This window comes from Diorhabda carinulata, chromosome X (genome assembly GCF_026250575.1).
Source record: "Diorhabda carinulata isolate Delta chromosome X, icDioCari1.1, whole genome shotgun sequence".
Classification (NCBI taxonomy): Eukaryota; Metazoa; Arthropoda; class Insecta; order Coleoptera; family Chrysomelidae; genus Diorhabda; species Diorhabda carinulata.
The window spans coordinates 544,637-563,007 of record NC_079472.1 but is presented as its reverse complement, the minus strand read 5'-3'; the positions used below and the strand labels follow the sequence as shown (position 1 = coordinate 563,007).

The 18,371-nt window shown below is 28.6% G+C and overlaps 5 protein-coding genes across 7 annotated transcripts; 3 read left to right on the top strand and 2 right to left on the bottom strand.

Moving 5' to 3' along the window:
* Positions 1-503: 503 nt before the first annotated feature.
* On the top strand, positions 504-1,997 carry LOC130902661 (lipoyl synthase, mitochondrial). Its single transcript, XM_057814913.1, has 6 exons — positions 504-622; positions 678-1,010; positions 1,069-1,225; positions 1,284-1,341; positions 1,393-1,551; positions 1,603-1,997. Exons 1-6 carry the CDS (start codon positions 587-589, stop codon positions 1,958-1,960), a joined length of 1,101 nt encoding a protein of 366 aa, XP_057670896.1. The 5' UTR covers positions 504-586; the 3' UTR covers positions 1,961-1,997.
* Positions 1,998-3,737: 1,740 nt separating this feature from the next.
* Positions 3,738-4,403, bottom strand: LOC130902660 (39S ribosomal protein L41, mitochondrial). Its single transcript, XM_057814912.1, has 3 exons — positions 4,206-4,403; positions 4,052-4,152; positions 3,738-3,995 (listed from the first exon to the last, which is right to left on the bottom strand). The coding sequence occupies exons 1-3, from the start codon at positions 4,363-4,365 to the stop codon at positions 3,777-3,779; spliced, it is 480 nt and encodes a 159-aa protein (XP_057670895.1). The 5' UTR covers positions 4,366-4,403; the 3' UTR covers positions 3,738-3,776.
* A 306-nt stretch (positions 4,404-4,709) lies between these two features.
* Positions 4,710-10,837, top strand: LOC130902659 (REST corepressor 1). Of its 2 annotated transcripts, XM_057814910.1 has the most exons (8): positions 4,710-4,956; positions 5,025-5,168; positions 5,223-5,437; positions 5,492-5,671; positions 6,032-6,112; positions 7,646-7,743; positions 8,272-8,467; positions 9,139-10,837. In XM_057814910.1, the coding sequence occupies exons 1-8, from the start codon at positions 4,845-4,847 to the stop codon at positions 9,559-9,561; spliced, it is 1,449 nt and encodes a 482-aa protein (XP_057670893.1). In that variant the 5' UTR covers positions 4,710-4,844; the 3' UTR covers positions 9,562-10,837. The 2 variants fall into 2 exon arrangements, with proteins under 2 accessions (XP_057670893.1, XP_057670894.1); XM_057814911.1 differs by lacking the exon at positions 6,032-6,112.
* Positions 10,838-12,200: 1,363 nt separating this feature from the next.
* LOC130902657 (probable protein phosphatase 2C T23F11.1) lies at positions 12,201-16,410 on the bottom strand. Of its 2 annotated transcripts, none has more exons than XM_057814909.1 (4): positions 16,246-16,410; positions 15,544-15,758; positions 15,072-15,479; positions 12,201-15,020 (listed from the first exon to the last, which is right to left on the bottom strand). In XM_057814909.1, the coding sequence occupies exons 2-4, from the start codon at positions 15,752-15,754 to the stop codon at positions 14,686-14,688; spliced, it is 954 nt and encodes a 317-aa protein (XP_057670892.1). In that variant the 5' UTR covers positions 15,755-15,758; positions 16,246-16,410; the 3' UTR covers positions 12,201-14,685. The 2 variants fall into 2 exon arrangements, with proteins under 2 accessions (XP_057670892.1, XP_057670891.1); XM_057814908.1 differs by lacking the exon at positions 16,246-16,410 and adding an exon at positions 15,923-16,191.
* Positions 16,411-16,734: 324 nt separating this feature from the next.
* Positions 16,735-17,994, top strand: LOC130902656 (protein lin-52 homolog). Its single transcript, XM_057814907.1, has 4 exons — positions 16,735-16,880; positions 17,078-17,173; positions 17,226-17,333; positions 17,605-17,994. Exons 1-4 carry the CDS (start codon positions 16,847-16,849, stop codon positions 17,748-17,750), a joined length of 384 nt encoding a protein of 127 aa, XP_057670890.1. The 5' UTR covers positions 16,735-16,846; the 3' UTR covers positions 17,751-17,994.
* The last annotated feature ends 377 nt before the right edge of the window (positions 17,995-18,371 follow it).

Sequence of the window (18,371 nt, the reverse complement as noted above, 5' to 3'; positions counted from 1 at the left end):
ATGAATTTCGTTATACCGAAATATTTATCAGTGCCTTGACCTGATGTAGTGACGTTATGAATTGACGTCACATTGCTGTTGTTCCGAAACATGATTTATCCAGCGAATTATATATGAACGCTAAAAAATAATTAATGCTTGTGTATTTAGGCTTTCAAATTTCAAAAAATTTCCCAAAATCATAATTATAATCCGACCAACAATTTACTCTTCATATTAAGTTTATCTATGGTCATTAGACCTTAGTAAAAGATGGCGCTGTTGATTGTTTGTCAACACCACTTGTCACAAAACTGAGGTATGTTTTTCATAGAGATATGTTTACTATTCTCTATATACATAATTCTGATGCTAATTATGCATATAGTTAAAATTAAAGTTCTAATCAGAATATAACGATGTTCTTTTTCTCTTTCTACCAGAAATTCGGGCCCAATTGGCAAAGCCTTCATACGTCACTCTATCTATTATATTAACTCTATGAAATATTTTGACGTATGTTTAAGTTGGTATTGATTTTCTTAGTGATTAGTACAGTTTTGAAATTGATTACGAAATGTGATAAATATTGCAAAATACAGAAATCATGCAAAAATCATTTTTATTAAATTTAAGTAAAAACGTAAGTATAAAAAAAAATTGAAACATTGTGTGAACAGTGATAATGAACTTCGTAGCAAATTAAATTCTCAAGATATAAATCGAATCTCGAAGCATTGAAAGAGCGTATTAGAAACGGTCCAGCCTTACAAGAATTCATTCAAACAGAACCAGTTTCACAAGACTGGTCGCAATATGAAGGCAAATTAAAACGAGGAAAAGGAGAAGATGAAAGATTGAGGTTACCACCTTGGTTGAAAAGAACGATCCCGACCGGGAAGAATTTTAGTAGAATCAAGGAACAATTGAGAGATTTAAACTTACATACTGTATGCGAAGAAGCGAGATGTCCTAATATAGGTGAATGTTGGGGAGGCGGCGAACACGGTACAGCTACAGCTACTATAATGGTAAGTAAAAATAAATTATTATTAATAATATTTGTTTACGTGATTTTTCATTTTAAAGTTACTCGGTGATACTTGTACGAGAGGCTGTAGGTTTTGTTCTGTTAAAACATCGAGAGCTCCTCCTATGCCGGATATAAACGAACCCGATAATACCGCTAAAGCTATTGTATCTTGGGGGTTGGATTATGTTGTTTTAACTTCTGTCGATAGAGATGGTTAGACGTGTGTTTTGTTAATAAAATGATGTTCGATTTGAGATGAATATTTTTGTAGATTTACCGGATGGGGGTTCGAATCATTTTGCAAATACTGTCCAAAAAATAAAAGAAAGGTTAGTGAAGTTGTTAATATGATTTTTAGGGTTTTAATAGATTATTTTTAGGAATAGTGATATTTTAGTGGAATGTCTCGTGCCGGATTTTAGAGGAGATTTAGAACAAGTGAAAATAATCGCTGAAAGTGGTTTGGATGTTTATGCTCATAATGTGGAAACTGTTGAGGCATTAACTCCTCATGTGAGGGATAGGAGAGCTAAATATAGGTAAATATATTTTATTTTTGTTATTTTGGAAGTGTTATTTTCTATTTTCAGGCAATCTTTATCGACTTTAAAAGCGGCTAAAGGCTTCAATAGCAATCTAATAACGAAATCGTCTATAATGTTGGGTTTGGGTGAAACCGACTACGAAGTAGAACAAACTTTGAAAGATTTACGAGAAAATGGAGTAGATTGTGTGACTCTGGGTCAATATATGCAACCTACTAAACGACATTTGAAAGTTGTGGAATACGTTACCCCTGCTAAATTTGAACAATGGGAAAAAGTTGGTAAGGAAATGGGTTTTCTTTACGTGGCTAGCGGACCGTTGGTTAGGAGTTCATATAAAGCCGGGGAGTTTTTTATAGCTGGAATTTTGAAAAATAGAAAAACTTCTACGATACATGAATAAACAATTCTATTATTTGTTAATAAAATGATTAATTTGTTTTTTGGTTTTTTTTTATTCTAATCCTTGTTCCTAATGTCGTAATAGAAAATTCGGATTCATTTAATCATGAATTACGATTAAAACGAGCAGTGTATAGATAAAAAGTTATATACACTGCTCTACTAAATTTCAATTTTTTTAGTATTGAAAAAATTGTTAGGAAGTGATGAAAAAATATGGAATTTAATATTTTAATTTCAATTTGAGTATTAATATAACATCTTTCAAAGAAAACCATAGGGTGGGGTTTCAAATTAAAGTCATATCACCATAGGTGTGGTTTTTCATATCCATATGATTAATAGCAAATTATAGTTGTAGTTTTGGTCAAAAATTATAGTTTATAAATTTATTTTTGGTTAAATTAACTTTTTCATTGTTTAATTAATCAAAAAATTGGATTTTTAGATATTAATCTAGTTGAAAAAAATGAATTTTTCAAGTAGTACAAATTTATCAAAAAAACAAATTGTGTTGAAAATATTTTTAATAGGTTACCGAGTCCTGACCTGTTCTATGGTTTATTCCCATTTTTTGGAAATTACAAATTGTTGTATTTTTGGTACTTTTACTACTAAGAAAATTTGCAAATCATTGATTTTTTTAAGGTTAATTCAGTCGAAAAATATCCTAGTTAATTTTGTCAAATAACTGGTTTTGATAGTCAAAAATTAACTTTTATTAAATGGATTAGATCATGAATCGATTTTTCCCCTTAATTTATTAATAAATTGCCTTTTTAAAAACTTAATTTGGTTGAAAAGGGCATTTTCAAATACAATTATGTCAAAAAAATAAAATTTGGTTATGTCCTGAATGACTTTTCTTCGGATACAGTCCTGACCTGTTTTTTGATTTATTCCAATTTTTTTTGGAAGCTACTAATTGTTGTATAAATATAACTATTCTGAAGTTAATTGCGTTATCTGATAAACTTATTTTGTAAGATTAATTCAGTTAAAAAATATCAAGTATAAATTGGTCGAAATTTAACTTTTATTGGATGAATTAGACAAAAATTCGATGTTCAATTTTATTTACTAGAAAAAGGGCTTTCTGAACTTAATTTGAATGGATTTTTTTAAATATAATTGTTGTAAAATTGTGAAATTGATTGTACCATAAATCACTTTGGGTTAGGTTACATAGTCCTGACCTGTTTCTATATTGTATAAATCGAGAATTGTCATTAATAGAAATTTTTCTAAAGTTAATTTCGTCCAAATTATCTTTTTTTAGTATAATTTAAATAAAAAATTGTCTATCAAAATTGTTTTTTTTGTAAATTTCATCTATTCATAGAACGATTTCTATGGTTTCAATTTGGTTGGAAATTTGTTGTTTCAAGTCTTTTGTTCAAAAAATGGTTCATGTTTATCAATTTGGTTAAAAATTACTTTTTCTCAATTTAATTTCTTCAAAATAAGTTTTTCACAATACAATTGATGGAAATGTTTTTACTGGTTTCATTTGGATTCAAAATGAATTGTCCTGTTTTTTTTCTGGTCTCAAAATGAATTTCCTAAATTTAATTACACGAAAAATTAGTTTTTCTCACTTTATTATGATAAAAAATGGCTTTTCAAAATTTCATTTAATAAAATCTCGAAGGAGTCGAAAATAGGCTTTATTCAAAATTTGTGAATCCCTCAGGAATATAGTTAGTTTAATTTTTAAATTAATTTGTTCCAAAAAGGCTTAGCAGAGTTTATACTGGTAAAATACAATAAAAAACAAGTTACTTTTTCAAAATATTTACTAATAAACAATTATTAAGTCAAAATATATCTGTGCCAGTTTGTCTGGCTTTCAACTTTGCTTCTTCTGAGGTCATTTTCTCATTTTCTGACGGTTCTATCGGTTGACCGTTTTCATTTAATTTGTCTTCTTTGAAATCTTTCACTATTTTCGGAGCGTATACAACATTAAATAAGTCTTCGGCTGTAAATTCGGATTGTATAACCTCGGGAGCTCTATAAGAAACGTATGGTTTCAACTAAAACGAAAATCGGGATGAAAATTTTGATAAACAAAATAATTTTTCTTTTATACTTTAAAACCTGTTAAATCTGGTACAATTAATTCTGGTATCATTTCCGGAATCGTAATAAATTTATTACCTTCTATGTAACCTACGTCTCGTACTCCTCTTTCTGAAATATATTCGGTGTTTAATAAATTCATTAAATAGATTATTGATACATACTATAAATTGGTATTTCAGGATCGGGGTTTTCGGCTTGTTGTTTTTTAAATATTCTAGTTCCGCGCTTGTTAAATATCGAAAATTTTTTAAAATTTCTTTTACCATAACGTTCAGCCGATGTTGTTATGGACCTTTTAATAAAATAATTTATAGAAGACATTTTGTAAGAAATAAGTAAGGTTATGACGCAAATTTTTTTTCGCGATCTCTCTCTAAATTAATTGACGTCATTTAAACAAAATTAGCCCATACTTCGACACATACATCAATATTTTAGTCAATGACATCATAAATTTGATGTTATTTCCACGAGAAACAATCAACCTCTAATCATCAAAATATAGTTTTAATTTATGATATCAATAGTATTATTGTATATTTATGAATCCAAACTTGTGAAATATCTGTAGATAAATAGTTGATAATTTATCTATGATTATCGTGACGTGATTGGTTGAATTACAGGTAAAAACTGCAGCGCTACTACGGTTACGGTGGTGTATATATAAACTAAAAGTAAAACTACGGTTTCTCGACGAAATAAAGTTAGTCTTTGTGATTTTAAATTAAAGCAAACGTACTGCGTGATTCATAAGCTTGGATATCTCCTGTAAAAATTTTCCTTAAAAACTGGCGAAAATGGTATTAGCTGAAAAAAATAGTGAAAATATCCGAAACGGTAGAAGAAGTCGGGGACCAAGTCCGAATGGTCACGTACAACCAGATTCTACCAGTGAAGATGAGAGTAGTGGTATGCATCATTTTAGAACCCCCCTATTTCGCGATTTAATAATAATTTCCAATTTTTTATTATTACAGTACCAGTGGATAAAATAAGAGTTGGACGTGATTATCAAGCGGTATGCCCCGAATTGCAAACTGAAAGTCAAAGAAAACTTGAACTTCTAGCTGATAGAGCACTACTAGTTTGGTCACCAACAGAATGCATTCCTGAATCTAAACGTGAGTATTTTAACTAATCTATTAGTGATATTTATGTGATTTAATTTATTTTAGTGGAAGATTACATCGTACTTGCTAAAGATAAATACGGTTATAATGGAGAACAAGCTCTTGGTATGTTGTTTTGGCACAAGCACGATCTCGAAAGGGCCATGCTCGATTTGGCGAATTTCACCCCGTTTCCGGACGAATGGTCAGTCGAAGATAAAGTGTTATTCGAACAAGCTTTCCAGTTTCACGGCAAAAGTTTTCACAGGATACGTCAAATGGTATGTCGAATTATTTTTTGTTTTTATAATAAAAATTTATAATTTCATTTTCAGTTACCCGATAAAACGATAGCGAGTTTGGTGAAATACTATTACAGTTGGAAGAAAACGAGATCTCGTACTAGTCTGATGGATAAACAAGCGAAAAAATTGAATACTCCTAAAGAAGAAGGTGCTCCTTCGGAAGGGGGATCTGAAAATGGTTCAAACGAAGAATCTGATCATGACGATAAGGTTAGTTGCAATTAATTTCTATTTGCATGGTTATTTTTACGCTTATTTCGAATTGTATCTTGTTATTTATCGGTCTTTAGGAAAATGAAAATTTAACATTTTTTTTTTTAATATTTAGTATATTTTTCGATGTTTTTATTCATTTTTCTACAGCCCTTGTATACTTTCGACGTTTTTTTTACACAAAAAGTGAATTTATACGTTTTTCTAATTTCTTTGAGATTGTTTTATATAATATATGATATATTTTTAACAAGGAAACAAAAACGACCGTTCGCATTATTTTTAAATGAAATTTGATTATTTTTTTTATCAAATCGGGATACTATAAGAGTATAGATAAACAAATTACTATTCCAGAAATGGGTATTTCATCGCGGTATTCAGCGTAAAACTGGATCTGCATCTAGCTCTTATTCTAAGGACAGTAATACTACGCAGGTAGCTTATTATTGAATATCGTTTTGTTGCACATCACAAACTCACCAAAAATTTATTTTTTTGCAATTTATTTGTTCAATTTTCAACAGTTAACTTTCTAGCTGTGAATCAAATCTACAACCTCTTTTCGATTAAGTTTCATAGCTAGATAGTTAACCTTGTAGTTACAGCACTTTATTAATATGAAATTTAAAACCAAAAACAACGTTTAACATCAAATTTTATAAAAATCTAAATCATTTTTGTTTCTATACGATTTCAAAGATTATTACAAAAAAAGTACAAGACGATAACTCGAAAATCCAATTTTTAGGACTAAAAATTTTGTTTTTTTTACTCGTTATTAACTAAAATATATTAATTATATCAAATATACACTCCAAGACAAAATTATTGCATAATTTAGCTTCAAAATTTGTTTTTATTTGGTTTAAGTAAGTTCTGTAGTTTTAAAACTGTTGACATGAATGTAAAGGTATCCAATGCAGCGTTGTGGACTTACAATTGATTTTAAGTCTTTTTTATTTCTTGAAAAATTGAATTATATAACAAAAACTGGGTTTCAATCATGGTAAAGCCCTTTTCTGTTCTGATAGAAGTGATAAAATGGATAAGAATCTTCGATAATAATTTTTTCATCAAAATCAATCAAGACAAAAGCTAATTGTCGAAAAAATTATAGATAGGAAAAATATAATGGAATTTTAAGTAAAATTATTCAAAAAAAAGCGATTTAAGAAGAAATCAAATTCAAAAGAGTCAAAATTTTTATCCACTAAGCTCCAAAAAGTCATTCAACAACAAAACCGTAATTAGCCGAGCAATTTTATTTAAAAATAAAGATTAATTTTTGAAAAGTTACACCGAGAAAAGTCATTTGAACTAATAAAAACTAATTTCCATAAAATTAGATTGTGGAAAGACAAATTTTACTTGGAAAAAACTTGTTAGTAATGAGTGAACTCAAAAAATACATTTTTTCAATAAATTAAACATAGCAAAGCTTTTTATTGGTCTAAGTTTCAATAAAAAAAGCGATTTTTTATCCATCTAAATTCAAACAAGCCAATTTTTCACTAAATTAAACTCCAGAAACCAATTTATGACCAAATCAAACTTCAAATAGCCAATTTGTAACCAAATTAAACTCCAGAAATCAATTTTTGACTAAATCAAACTCCCAAGAGCCAATTTGTAACCAAAACCAGCTCTTGACTGATCCAAACTCCAAAATAATTGCCAAATTTTTTTTTAATCAAATTACCTTTCGTAAAAACATCGTTTTGTCCCATCGGAATAATTTTTAACGTTGAAAAACCGAAATTGATTTTTCTAAGGAGTTACGACTACTTCCCCCTTCCTAATTTATCTGCAAATAACTAAAAAAATCGATTAAACTACCACGTCTTATAATAATTGAATTGTATTTTCGAGATATGTGTTGTAATTGAAAACGTAACATGTCTCTCTCTTTTTTTTTTTTTGGAAAGTTCTGAAGGGTTGTTGGTGAGTTTGGTTGTTGTATGTATGCAGGGTGAGGGTGGAGCGTGTTCTAACTGCGGAGTCGTCTGTACAGTCACTCAGGTAACGACAAAAGGGAACCTATGTAATTCCTGCTTCCAGCATTGGAGGTATGTATCTTAATAAAACTATACCGTACACGGTTTTCAATATAATACGATCCCAATATTTTTAGATTTTCATAAATATTCCGTTGTTTTCATCAAATTTAATCTATCAATACATTAGCAAATATTAGATTCAAAATCTTAACTTTTTAAACGTACCCTGTATATGTATGTTTTAAAATTTTCAAGATTACTTACTATATGAAGGTTTTGTCATTTTTTAACAGTCGAAAAGTATTTTTTCCATTAAATTACTAATTTTTTGTATGGAAAGTTCAGTTTTAAAATATTGGGACTATACACAACAAAAAAAAAACGTTCAAAATCAGCTGAAAAAACTTTTTTTGACTAGTTTTACATTTTTAAATTAAAATATACAATATCCCCCGTAGTATTTCATTTTACAGAAAGTTTGTTGCGATACAACAACGTCTACGTATACTTTCTTATATTTTTATATTTAAAAAAAATATATATAAAAAGAAAACTAGACAAAGAAAAAAACATTGATAAATATATTGGTATATATAGACGAACGGGTACTTTGAGGCCCACTTCTGGGCCGACGGGCGGTAAACGTGGTACCCCGTTAGGGGCACGTCATAAACGCAAGCCCCCACGCGGCATGTTCATCAACCATGACGATCTGGCTGCAATGGCTTCCGGAAATACGGGCGTCGTCATGCTTAAAGCCATGGATAGAGAACTAGATTCCCTACAGAGACAAGTAAGTACGGTCCTGTTTCAATACATTTTGTGTGACGTAAGTTGTGCGCGCGGCATTTATCAGACAACGACGTGCGCAAACTCGTATATATTAATGGCGTTAAGACGAATGCTGTGGAATAATCACAATATGTTTTTGTTTCCTTGCTTTCCATAATAATACAAAACAAAATATTTTTTGTGTAAAATTTGACTTAAAATAAAAATACCTGGTATAATTTTATCATTTGCAGTATAAAATATTGATGTTAAAAATTAACGATGTAGGAACTCTGCATCATATGTCAATATTTAATCCACCCATAGATAAATTTTAACGGATAGAGGTTAAAAATTAAAGATTTAGTATCGTGGCGTATTTCAGAACTATCTTTGTTTAAAAGTGTACTTTTCTGTCATTACTATTTTGTTTAATAACTAAAATATAGGATGCAGCTGTAAAATAGTACGAATTCTTTAAAAATATATATTGTGTGGTGCAAAAGTAATTGATAATTTATATTTTTCTATTCATTTTATGTAGAATATAAAATGATTGGAGGGACGAGAAAACAATTCGGTTTTTTGGATGACATACGTCAAAAATTCGTTTAGGATAACCAAGATGGCGTATTTGATATGTGTAAATTTAGTAAATTATTTAGTTGTGAACGTCGTTTTATTTTGTTTCAGATTCAACAGAACAAACAGACGATCAGTTCGTTGAAACGCAAACATTCCGATTCGATAGAAGATTTACGTCCCGCTACGGAAACCAATACTCGATATAACGCCCGTTGGACGAACGAGGAACTCTTATTGGCCGTCCAAGGAGTCAGAAAATACGGGAGAGATTTCAAAAGTATCGCCGAGGTTATAGGAAACAAGACGGAACATCACGTGCGCACGTTTTTCATCAATTACAGAAAGAGATACAATCTGGATAGCATTTTGAAGGAATGGGAAAAGGAGCACGGGCCGTTGCCGGAGGATATCACCGATTTGAAGAGCGAAAACGACGATAACGATAATGACGTCATCTGTATATCGCCGTCTCCGACGCCGAGCAATAAAAAAGACAACAAAAACGGGAAAGTGTCGCAAGTTGCTAAATGATGATTTTACGTGTGTTGTGAGTTTATGAGATTTCGTTTAATTATGGCGTAAGTAGATTTTTTTTCTTATTTTTCGTTTTCAAACGGTGGGTGGACTCTTTACAAAAAAAATTATCTTCCCCTGATCACAGTAACGAAAATCGAAAATCAATCGAAACCCACCTCTATTATCTTTTTTTTTTAATCGATTTGGACTTATAATTTGTATTGTGACTTTTTTTCTATTTAAAGTTTTTTAATCGCCCCCGTAGACATTTTCGTCTATTGAACGTAACCTGTAAAAAAATAAATTTCTCTACTCTAATCCGATTAAAAATTTTATTTATTTATTGATTTATATACGAAAACGTATTAGGGCACTCTGAATATCGAATTGTTTCGTATTCTATTATATAATTATACTTTGAAACGACATATTTTAATCAAATACTAGTTTTTATATATTTTTATGCCATTCGATATTCTGTATCACATACGAGGGCTGTCTGTGAAATAATCAAACCCGAACTATTTTTCTTCTTCGTATTATTATTATAATCAGCAGATTTATAATAACAGTTGTTTTATGACACTCTGTATATCAAATTTTTTGTCAATCTATTATCTAACTGTCACCTGTCACATTAAACTCAAATTATCCTGGTCTCAGTCGAAAAGAAGAAAAACTTTGTTAGGCACACGATCAATATTTGTCGATAACTTAATTCCATCTTTATTATCTTCATTAAGTTTCGTTACTTTATAGTTAACCCTCGTATTAAGATATATTTGTAATAGAAGAAAATCATGATACAGACTATAATAGACAAATCTTTATAATATTATATATATTTATAATTTTATGGCTAATTTTTAATTTTGTATATTTATATCGTTTTTAAAAATATCGGTTATGAATTTTGTATAAAGTTGAAACCAAAGGAAACGAAAATTTGTTTTGATTTTGTATGGAGACGACACCTAGCGACGACTGTTCATTAATTCTATATTGAATGTTTTTTTTTATATAAAAATCGCTAGATGGTGCAATATTCGATTTTTAGTACAACTGGAACTTTTCTTGAAATTTCTGATAGGAAAAATGTTCGTAACGAGTTTTAGGAAATGTTGCGTTGTAGCGGAAAAGAAGCAATAGCATTGTTTCCTTCGTTTTTTTCCTCGTACAAATAATTTATGAAAATTGGAGGAGCTACACCGACTGAACTTGTAATTTAAGTAGTTTAATTTCATAACAAAATTTGTTAGTATCTAAAATTAAAATTAAATTGGAAAAAAAACTTTCTAATTTTTATTTTCGATTGGCTACAAGGGTAAAACCAAAAATATGTGCAGTGATTCAGAGTTTGAATAAATTTAAAAAAATTATATTTCTTTTAAGACTCATTTTTATAAAAAACAAATAGCAATGGAAAAAAACATGATAATAAATATTTAAAAAATAAATATATAAGATACGGAAAACGCGGTATAATATAGTATATTATAGAAGGAGTAGATATGGAAGAAAATACATTTTATTAAAAAAATCTTGAATATTTTCCATTTCGTGAAAATTATTAATTGGATATATTTATCTATTAGCACAGAGACGGATCGAATTGTGTTGTTTCCTCGCGTTTATTTGGTTTTTTTTTTCTTAAATTTACGGGAAGGTCCGGCTCTGTAAACAAATCACTGTTTTGGTATGTAGTGTATCCCTGTAATACTTAGAATGTAACATAATATGTAAATAAGATAATTGATTAGTTGAAATATTGTAAATAGTAGTTTTAAAAGTACAATTTTCGTTTAAATATTTATATTTCATAAAACTACAATATTTCGGGCACGGTGGCTACAAAAGAAATATTTATTACAAATGAAATTTCATTCGTTTTGTTTTTTGTTTTTTTTTCACGTACATATTAGTGTGCTGACATATTTTTACATAAAATAGTTTGTAAGTGATTACCAGTAGTTTAGTCGATAATTATATAACTATTATAAACTAAATTGTCGTTTAATTTATTTTCCCTTATATTCAGCTTTGTTTGGATAAATAACATTTGTTACGCCCATGACTGGCCTTTTTCAACTACAACTAACTGTCAAATAACAAATTTTATAGAAGTTCAACTAACTTTGATAAAAAAGAAGAAATAAATGTCAAAAATATGTAGCCTATATTTCGTTTAGTTATAATAATGTTATGATTTATCTACATGAAAAACGACTTGTTTTATCAATTATTAATATAAAAATTTCTTATATAACATTAAATTAAATGTTATATAATATAAATACAGTAACTAAGTTAGAACTTATTAGATATTATTTTATAAAGTATGATTAATGACGTCATTACTACTAACCAGTTTTTTTAATGTTCACTTTCGAACACGGGTAACAACGGAAATTTTATTAGAGGTTAGGTTATATACAAATTTAAAAAACACATTTTAAAGTGACATAGTATAAAAGAAAAAAACTCGAATTATAGATTATATACAATTTTATTTACAGATTAAAATAGGTTACAATAATTTGTTTATTTACATCCGTATTTTTTATTATAAATATATTTATAAAGACGAACCGAGAGGAAGGTACCAGTATATATTAACTACATAAGTTATATTAAAAATATTATATATATATATATATATATTAAGTAAACATACACAATTTTTATATAAATCACACGCTCTATTGGATTTGCGCTATGAAAATAAATGCAGTAAAGTAAAAAAGAACGAGTTTTCTAAAAATTTGTTCGACGAAAAAAAAATAAGATAAATGATACTCAAATCGTAAGTAGAATGTATCAAAACTTGATTTAAACCACGAAAAATGTGTGAAAAACATGTTTGTAATCAAAATAAATAGGAAAATCTCAATAGAAATGTGTATACGAACCAATACTTATTGCTAATATTAAAAATAAATATAATACTTGTATATAGTGATCATAAGGGAAATTTGATCGTTACTGTGCAGTTTTTTCACTAGATTTGTATAAATGAGAAAAAATTAGCTAAAAGTACAATCTATGTTGACAGTAAAACGAATAAGACAGGATAAAACGTTAAATACCAGATTGGAGGCAATCACTCGAATAAATTGATTACAACAAATTCAATAAAGGCGTTGAAATTAGTATACCGTTTGTTCTGGAAGAAAAATTATTTACTATAAAACTAATACCCGAAACTAACATAACACATAAAACCGCTTCTACGTTTCTTTTTTATTTATCTACATACATATTATTCTAACTGCAACTTTCCTCTCTTTACCGAAAATAATCAATAGGAAAGTCTGGAGTTAATTTAATTTTTCAAGCAAATTGATCATGGACACTTTTTATAGTCAAATTTTTGTTCTAAATTGAAAATCTAAAATGAAATAATATACTAAATCAAAGTTCTACACTTATTTTTTACAAAATTAAAGTTATTGATTCAACTAATGTTCTAAGCTAATTATTTAAACTGTTCCAAATGATAAAATATAATTTTTGAACAATAAAAACGAAAATTTTGGATAAAATTCTCACACTGTAATATTAGAATGTAAAGTTTCATTTATGGAACCAAATTGAAAATTCTACAACTGGTTTGGTAGAAAATGAAAGTTACTTACTAATTTTTTGTTCTAAAATTAATATTTGAACAGTTTTAAGAAACAAAATATATTTTTTGAACAATCAAAATTTAAATTTATGTTATTATCTCTTAATAATGACTATAAAATATATAATTTCATTTACTGCATCAAATTAAGGTTGCTACAGTTAGTTTTCTGAAAAATTGATCTTGAAATGAAAGTTTTGGCCTAATTTTTGTTCTAATTAGATTTTTGAATGAAAAAAACCAAAAACCTAGAACAGAATCTTCACATATATATTCTGGAGTGTATTTTATCTGTTGTGCTTATTTCAAAGATAGTTTCGTAAGAAATTGGACTAAAAATGGAATTTTTATCCTAACTTTGATATTTAGACTGTACCAAACAATTGAAAACAATTTTTGAACAACAAAAACTGAAATATATGATGAAATCTGTACCTATTGAGTCTAAAATATCTTTCATTGAGTCATATTAAAAGTTCTACAGCTCATTTTGTGAGAAATTGGACTAAAAATTACTATTTAACTCAAATTTTTGTCTGAAAATAAATATTTGGTCAGTTCAAAATGATAAAATACAGTTTTTGAACAATAAAAGTGAAAATCTACAATGTCAACTTCTACATTCAGACTCTAGACTATCTGGATCAAATTAACATTCAATTTTGTCATATTTTGGTCTAAAAATGGAGTATTTGGCCAAAAATTTGGTTCCAAAGATAGTAATTTTAATTGGAATTCCCACATACATACTCAATAATGAATTTCATCTTTGGACCAAACTTAAAAGTTAATTTTGTACAAATATGGAATCAAAATAATTGTTTTTGATCCTATATTTGTTATAAAGTAGGTATATAAACTGTTTCAAATAATAAAATGAACTTTTGAACAACAAAAACGAAAATTATTAGTAGAATCTTTAAATCAGATTCCGAAAATACCCAATTTAATCTACTCTTCCAAATATCATATTATTTTGTTAATAATTGTAATAATAACAAAATTTATTGACTGATTTTTTTCTAAATTCAATTTAGAACCATCTCAAATAATATAATAAAATTTTTAAACAATAAAAATGAAAATTTTGTTAAAATTTCTAAATATGAATTGCTAATTATACTTTAAAGTAAACGACAACTTTTATAGCTGATTTTATAACAAACTAATTTCAAAATGATTAATTAAAAAGCTATAAAATGATTATGCGGTACTAAAAATAAAAAATTTGAAAATTTAAGCAGAAAAAAGACAAATTTGCTGAACTAAAATAGCAAGACAATTATGTACAAAAATTCTACACTTTTGATTCAAAAATGATCAAAAAACAACATCAGGATCGTTATTCACTAATAGATTTACAAAATATCACAAAAACCACGAAAATTATTTAGATTTGTAACATCCAGAAGCTACAAAACAATAATTTAGGCCTAATACAAGTATAGGGTCTAAAAAAAATTTCAAACTCTCCTCCAGACAACACATCGATTATTTTCATTTACCTATCAATCTCAACTGTGCGTATCATCATCTTTAACATCATCAATATCTTCAACAGGTACTCCTTTACATTTTTCCTGTAATTTATTGTATCCCTCTCCGTGGAGAAGAGTTACAAGAACTACTGTCATATTGTCACATCCCAATCCGGCCATTTGACAATCAGGTGCTAAACATCTCATCATCAATTTCTCGCAAATTTCCTCCGGTTCTTGACCGCTGGCGATGTTTTCCCTGATAAATGAAATGACTTCTTTATTACTCATCACATCCCAAATACCATCACAAGCTAAAACTATGAATTCCCAATCTGGTGTTATTGTAAATTCTGTTACATCTGGAAAAGCTGTAAAAAACAAAATTAAATCTTAACATTTACATTTATTTAATATAATACCGGTTACTATCTGTTGTTCTGGTGGTAATTCGGTGTTTTTCTTGAATGCAAAATCACCCAGCGCTCTGGATAGTGCTAGATTACCATTTACTCTATTAGCATCCACCCAACCACCGGCAGCTCTTATCCTCTCGAATTCCAATTGATTCGAAGGCTTGTGATCTTCAGATAAAGCTACAGCTCTACCGTTTATACTGGCTACAGCTCTAGAATCTCCCACATTTGCGCAATAAAGTTTATCACCTTTTATAAGAGTTGTTATTGCAGTTGATCCTGATGGTTTGTTGAAAAGGCTCTCTTCCTCTAACATGTGTTCATCTAAATCCAAAAAAGCCTTTTGTAAAGCTTCCACAATGTTCCCCTCATGGTAATCCGGTCTCTTCATTATAAATTTGTGTAAATGTTTACCTGTTATTATAATTTACAAAAATTTTTAGTGTGAGATGTTGAAAATTTATCAATATAGATATACCTGCATAATCTGCTATTTCGGCTCCACCATGTCCATCGTAAACTGCAAAAAATGCAGCTTCAGGATCGTCTGGTAATTGCAGGATATGTGTATGGGAATCTTCCATATTTATTCTCCATCCTTGCATGCAACTAGACCCTACTCGAAACGATGAATCCTCGCAGTAAGACGTGTCCTTGGCAGTGACAGGTTCAGATAATGTTTGCCCCATTTTACTGAAAAATAAAATATAACTTCTATTTATAGAACAAAAATCATCATACAAATAGTTAACTTTAAGTGTATGAATAATAAATATTAACATAAATGGACATATGATTCTTTTAGTTAAAATACCTTTGATGCTAAAAAATGAGAAAAGTTTAACAAAAATGCTTACAAATATGTCATTATAATTATTAGTTTATTTGATCAAATCAAGTTAATGAGTTTTGGGTAGTTGTGTTTTCAACTCAAAGCAACTGCTTTTTTAATTTTAAAAATTGTGACACAAAACTTTGTATTTATAATGTATTCCAAATTACTAGGTTTCATTTCACTACACAATTATCAAAAATCACTGCTTATTGTTAATTTGAAATGTTACGAAAAATATATTTTGTAAATTATCGTTTATAAAATTATCGAGTGACATTTTTTTGACAAAGGAACAGGACTACTGAATAGATAGTTAACTAGATAACCCATTGTATCGGTACTTACTTATATTATACAAGCGTTTTTCAAATAAACAGAATGTTGAATTAAACCATTTTCTTAGTTGTGGATGACTAATATTATTTCCAGGTAATTTTACCACGACTATAAATTTCAAATATTTATATAGGATTTAAGGTTAAATTGCGTGACAATGACGTATATTGCCTGCGACAATGACATACAGGGTAAGCAGTACATCAGCTGTCAATTACAAAAGTTACAGCGCCCATTTTTTCGCGACTATATATATCCACTATACATTACTATTCTTATAAATTTACCGAAAAAATGTAATAAAAATAATGACAAAAAATAATTTGCATGTTTGAAAATATATGATACAATTTCCAATTGGTTGATTATATACAATTCACTTTGAAATTATAGCATAATTGATTGATCCCGAAGATATGCCTAAGCTGATTACTGTTTCCAACATTATTTAAATCGACAACATAATTATTTGTTTTCTACTCATTAAACTATGATATTAGTTTGAAATAATTTATCGGAAAGCAATAGTTAAATGAGGAAAGAAACTGTTAAGATGTTTTACATTTTTAGGGTTTTTAGTAGCCTCTCATTAAATTGGTAGTATTGCAAGATGGCGTCCGAGAAACCCGGGAGCTTTCAACAAGGTAAACTTTTATGACTCAAAAACCTAAACAAACAAGTTTTATCCATCAAGTTATCATGTAAATTTAATAATTCGAAACTGTACGTTCTCATAAAAAAAATAATTATGTATTATAAGTGTTTTTGACTGGTAACTCAGGTATACTATTTTGTATTCTTCCCAGAACTGTCAAAACTGAAAATTGATTTATGTTTGCAGGGAGTCCAGATCCAGAAGATCTCCAAGAATTCGGTTCCAGCTTACTTAGTATGGAAAATATAGATAGGACTTCTCCTGAATTATGGCCGGAAAAAAGTAACTTTTAAAAAATAATTACTTATAGCGTAAAAATAAACATACATTTCAGTTCCAGGTGTGACAGAATTCATCAATAGTTTTCAGTCAACACCAAACAGCACTACCAAATTGCCATATTCCAAAGAACTAAATCATCAAGATGAGGACTATTTACATCGTGAGTATTTCATTAAATTTGTTTATATTATCCTGATGATGATTTTTCACAAATTATTCTACCAATAACAAATTTGAATCTTCAGAATACAGTTTTATTCCCATTTATTTTCGTTATTTGTTTTAAAAATCGTGTAGGAATTACGTTAGATTAAGTTTAACGTATAATGTGATTTATAATAACTCTAAAATCAAGTATTAGCTATATTTTTTAAAGTAAACTGTTTTGTTTAAGTAATTCCTTGGATATTAGGTTTAGTTTTTCATTTTAGAATTAGCTGCACTTTCAACATCGGGTCTTATAGGAAAAGTGAAAGAATTACATGATATAGCTTATCAGTTGGGTATGGAGGAAGCCAAGGAGGTTACTAGGGGAAAATATCTAAATTTATTCAATAGGGGTAAAAAGGAAAAGTGATATTTCATAATAGTTTTTAACGGGCTGTGTTTGTCAATAGGTTCAATAAGTGGTAATGTCAGTATGCGATAATTCACTAATAAATATTTTTTTGTTAAATTTTTCGTCATAAATTCGTTTTTTATCAAAAGTATAAGATCCAACTGACATTTATGCTTTTTGAGCTTTCAATTCATTATTAAATATGAGCTGCTAGAATACGCGATTTTTGTACAAATGTCGAAATATACTAAATAAATTTTAATACTTGTTTTATTTCAATACCAATACCAAATAAATGCTGTACATATTGATGGTCTTTCATTTCTTCCATAACCATATAATTTAAATGAAACATTTAATAATGTATCTATATTAATACAAACGTGTTTTCATTTGTTTCTAAATCCGGACCTGTCGTATTTCAAAGTGACAATTGGTAATGACGTCATAATGATGACTTGCTTTGGAGAAGACAACTTCACAATAGTTGCATTTGGTAACATTGTTCGCGAAACAAAGCGATTTGTATCACTTGATCATAGGTGATAATTACCGAACAGTAAACGATTAACCCAAAATAATGGAAGTCGCCTGTTCAGAATTGTAACTAGTAAAGTATGGAGCCTTATAAAAATACGC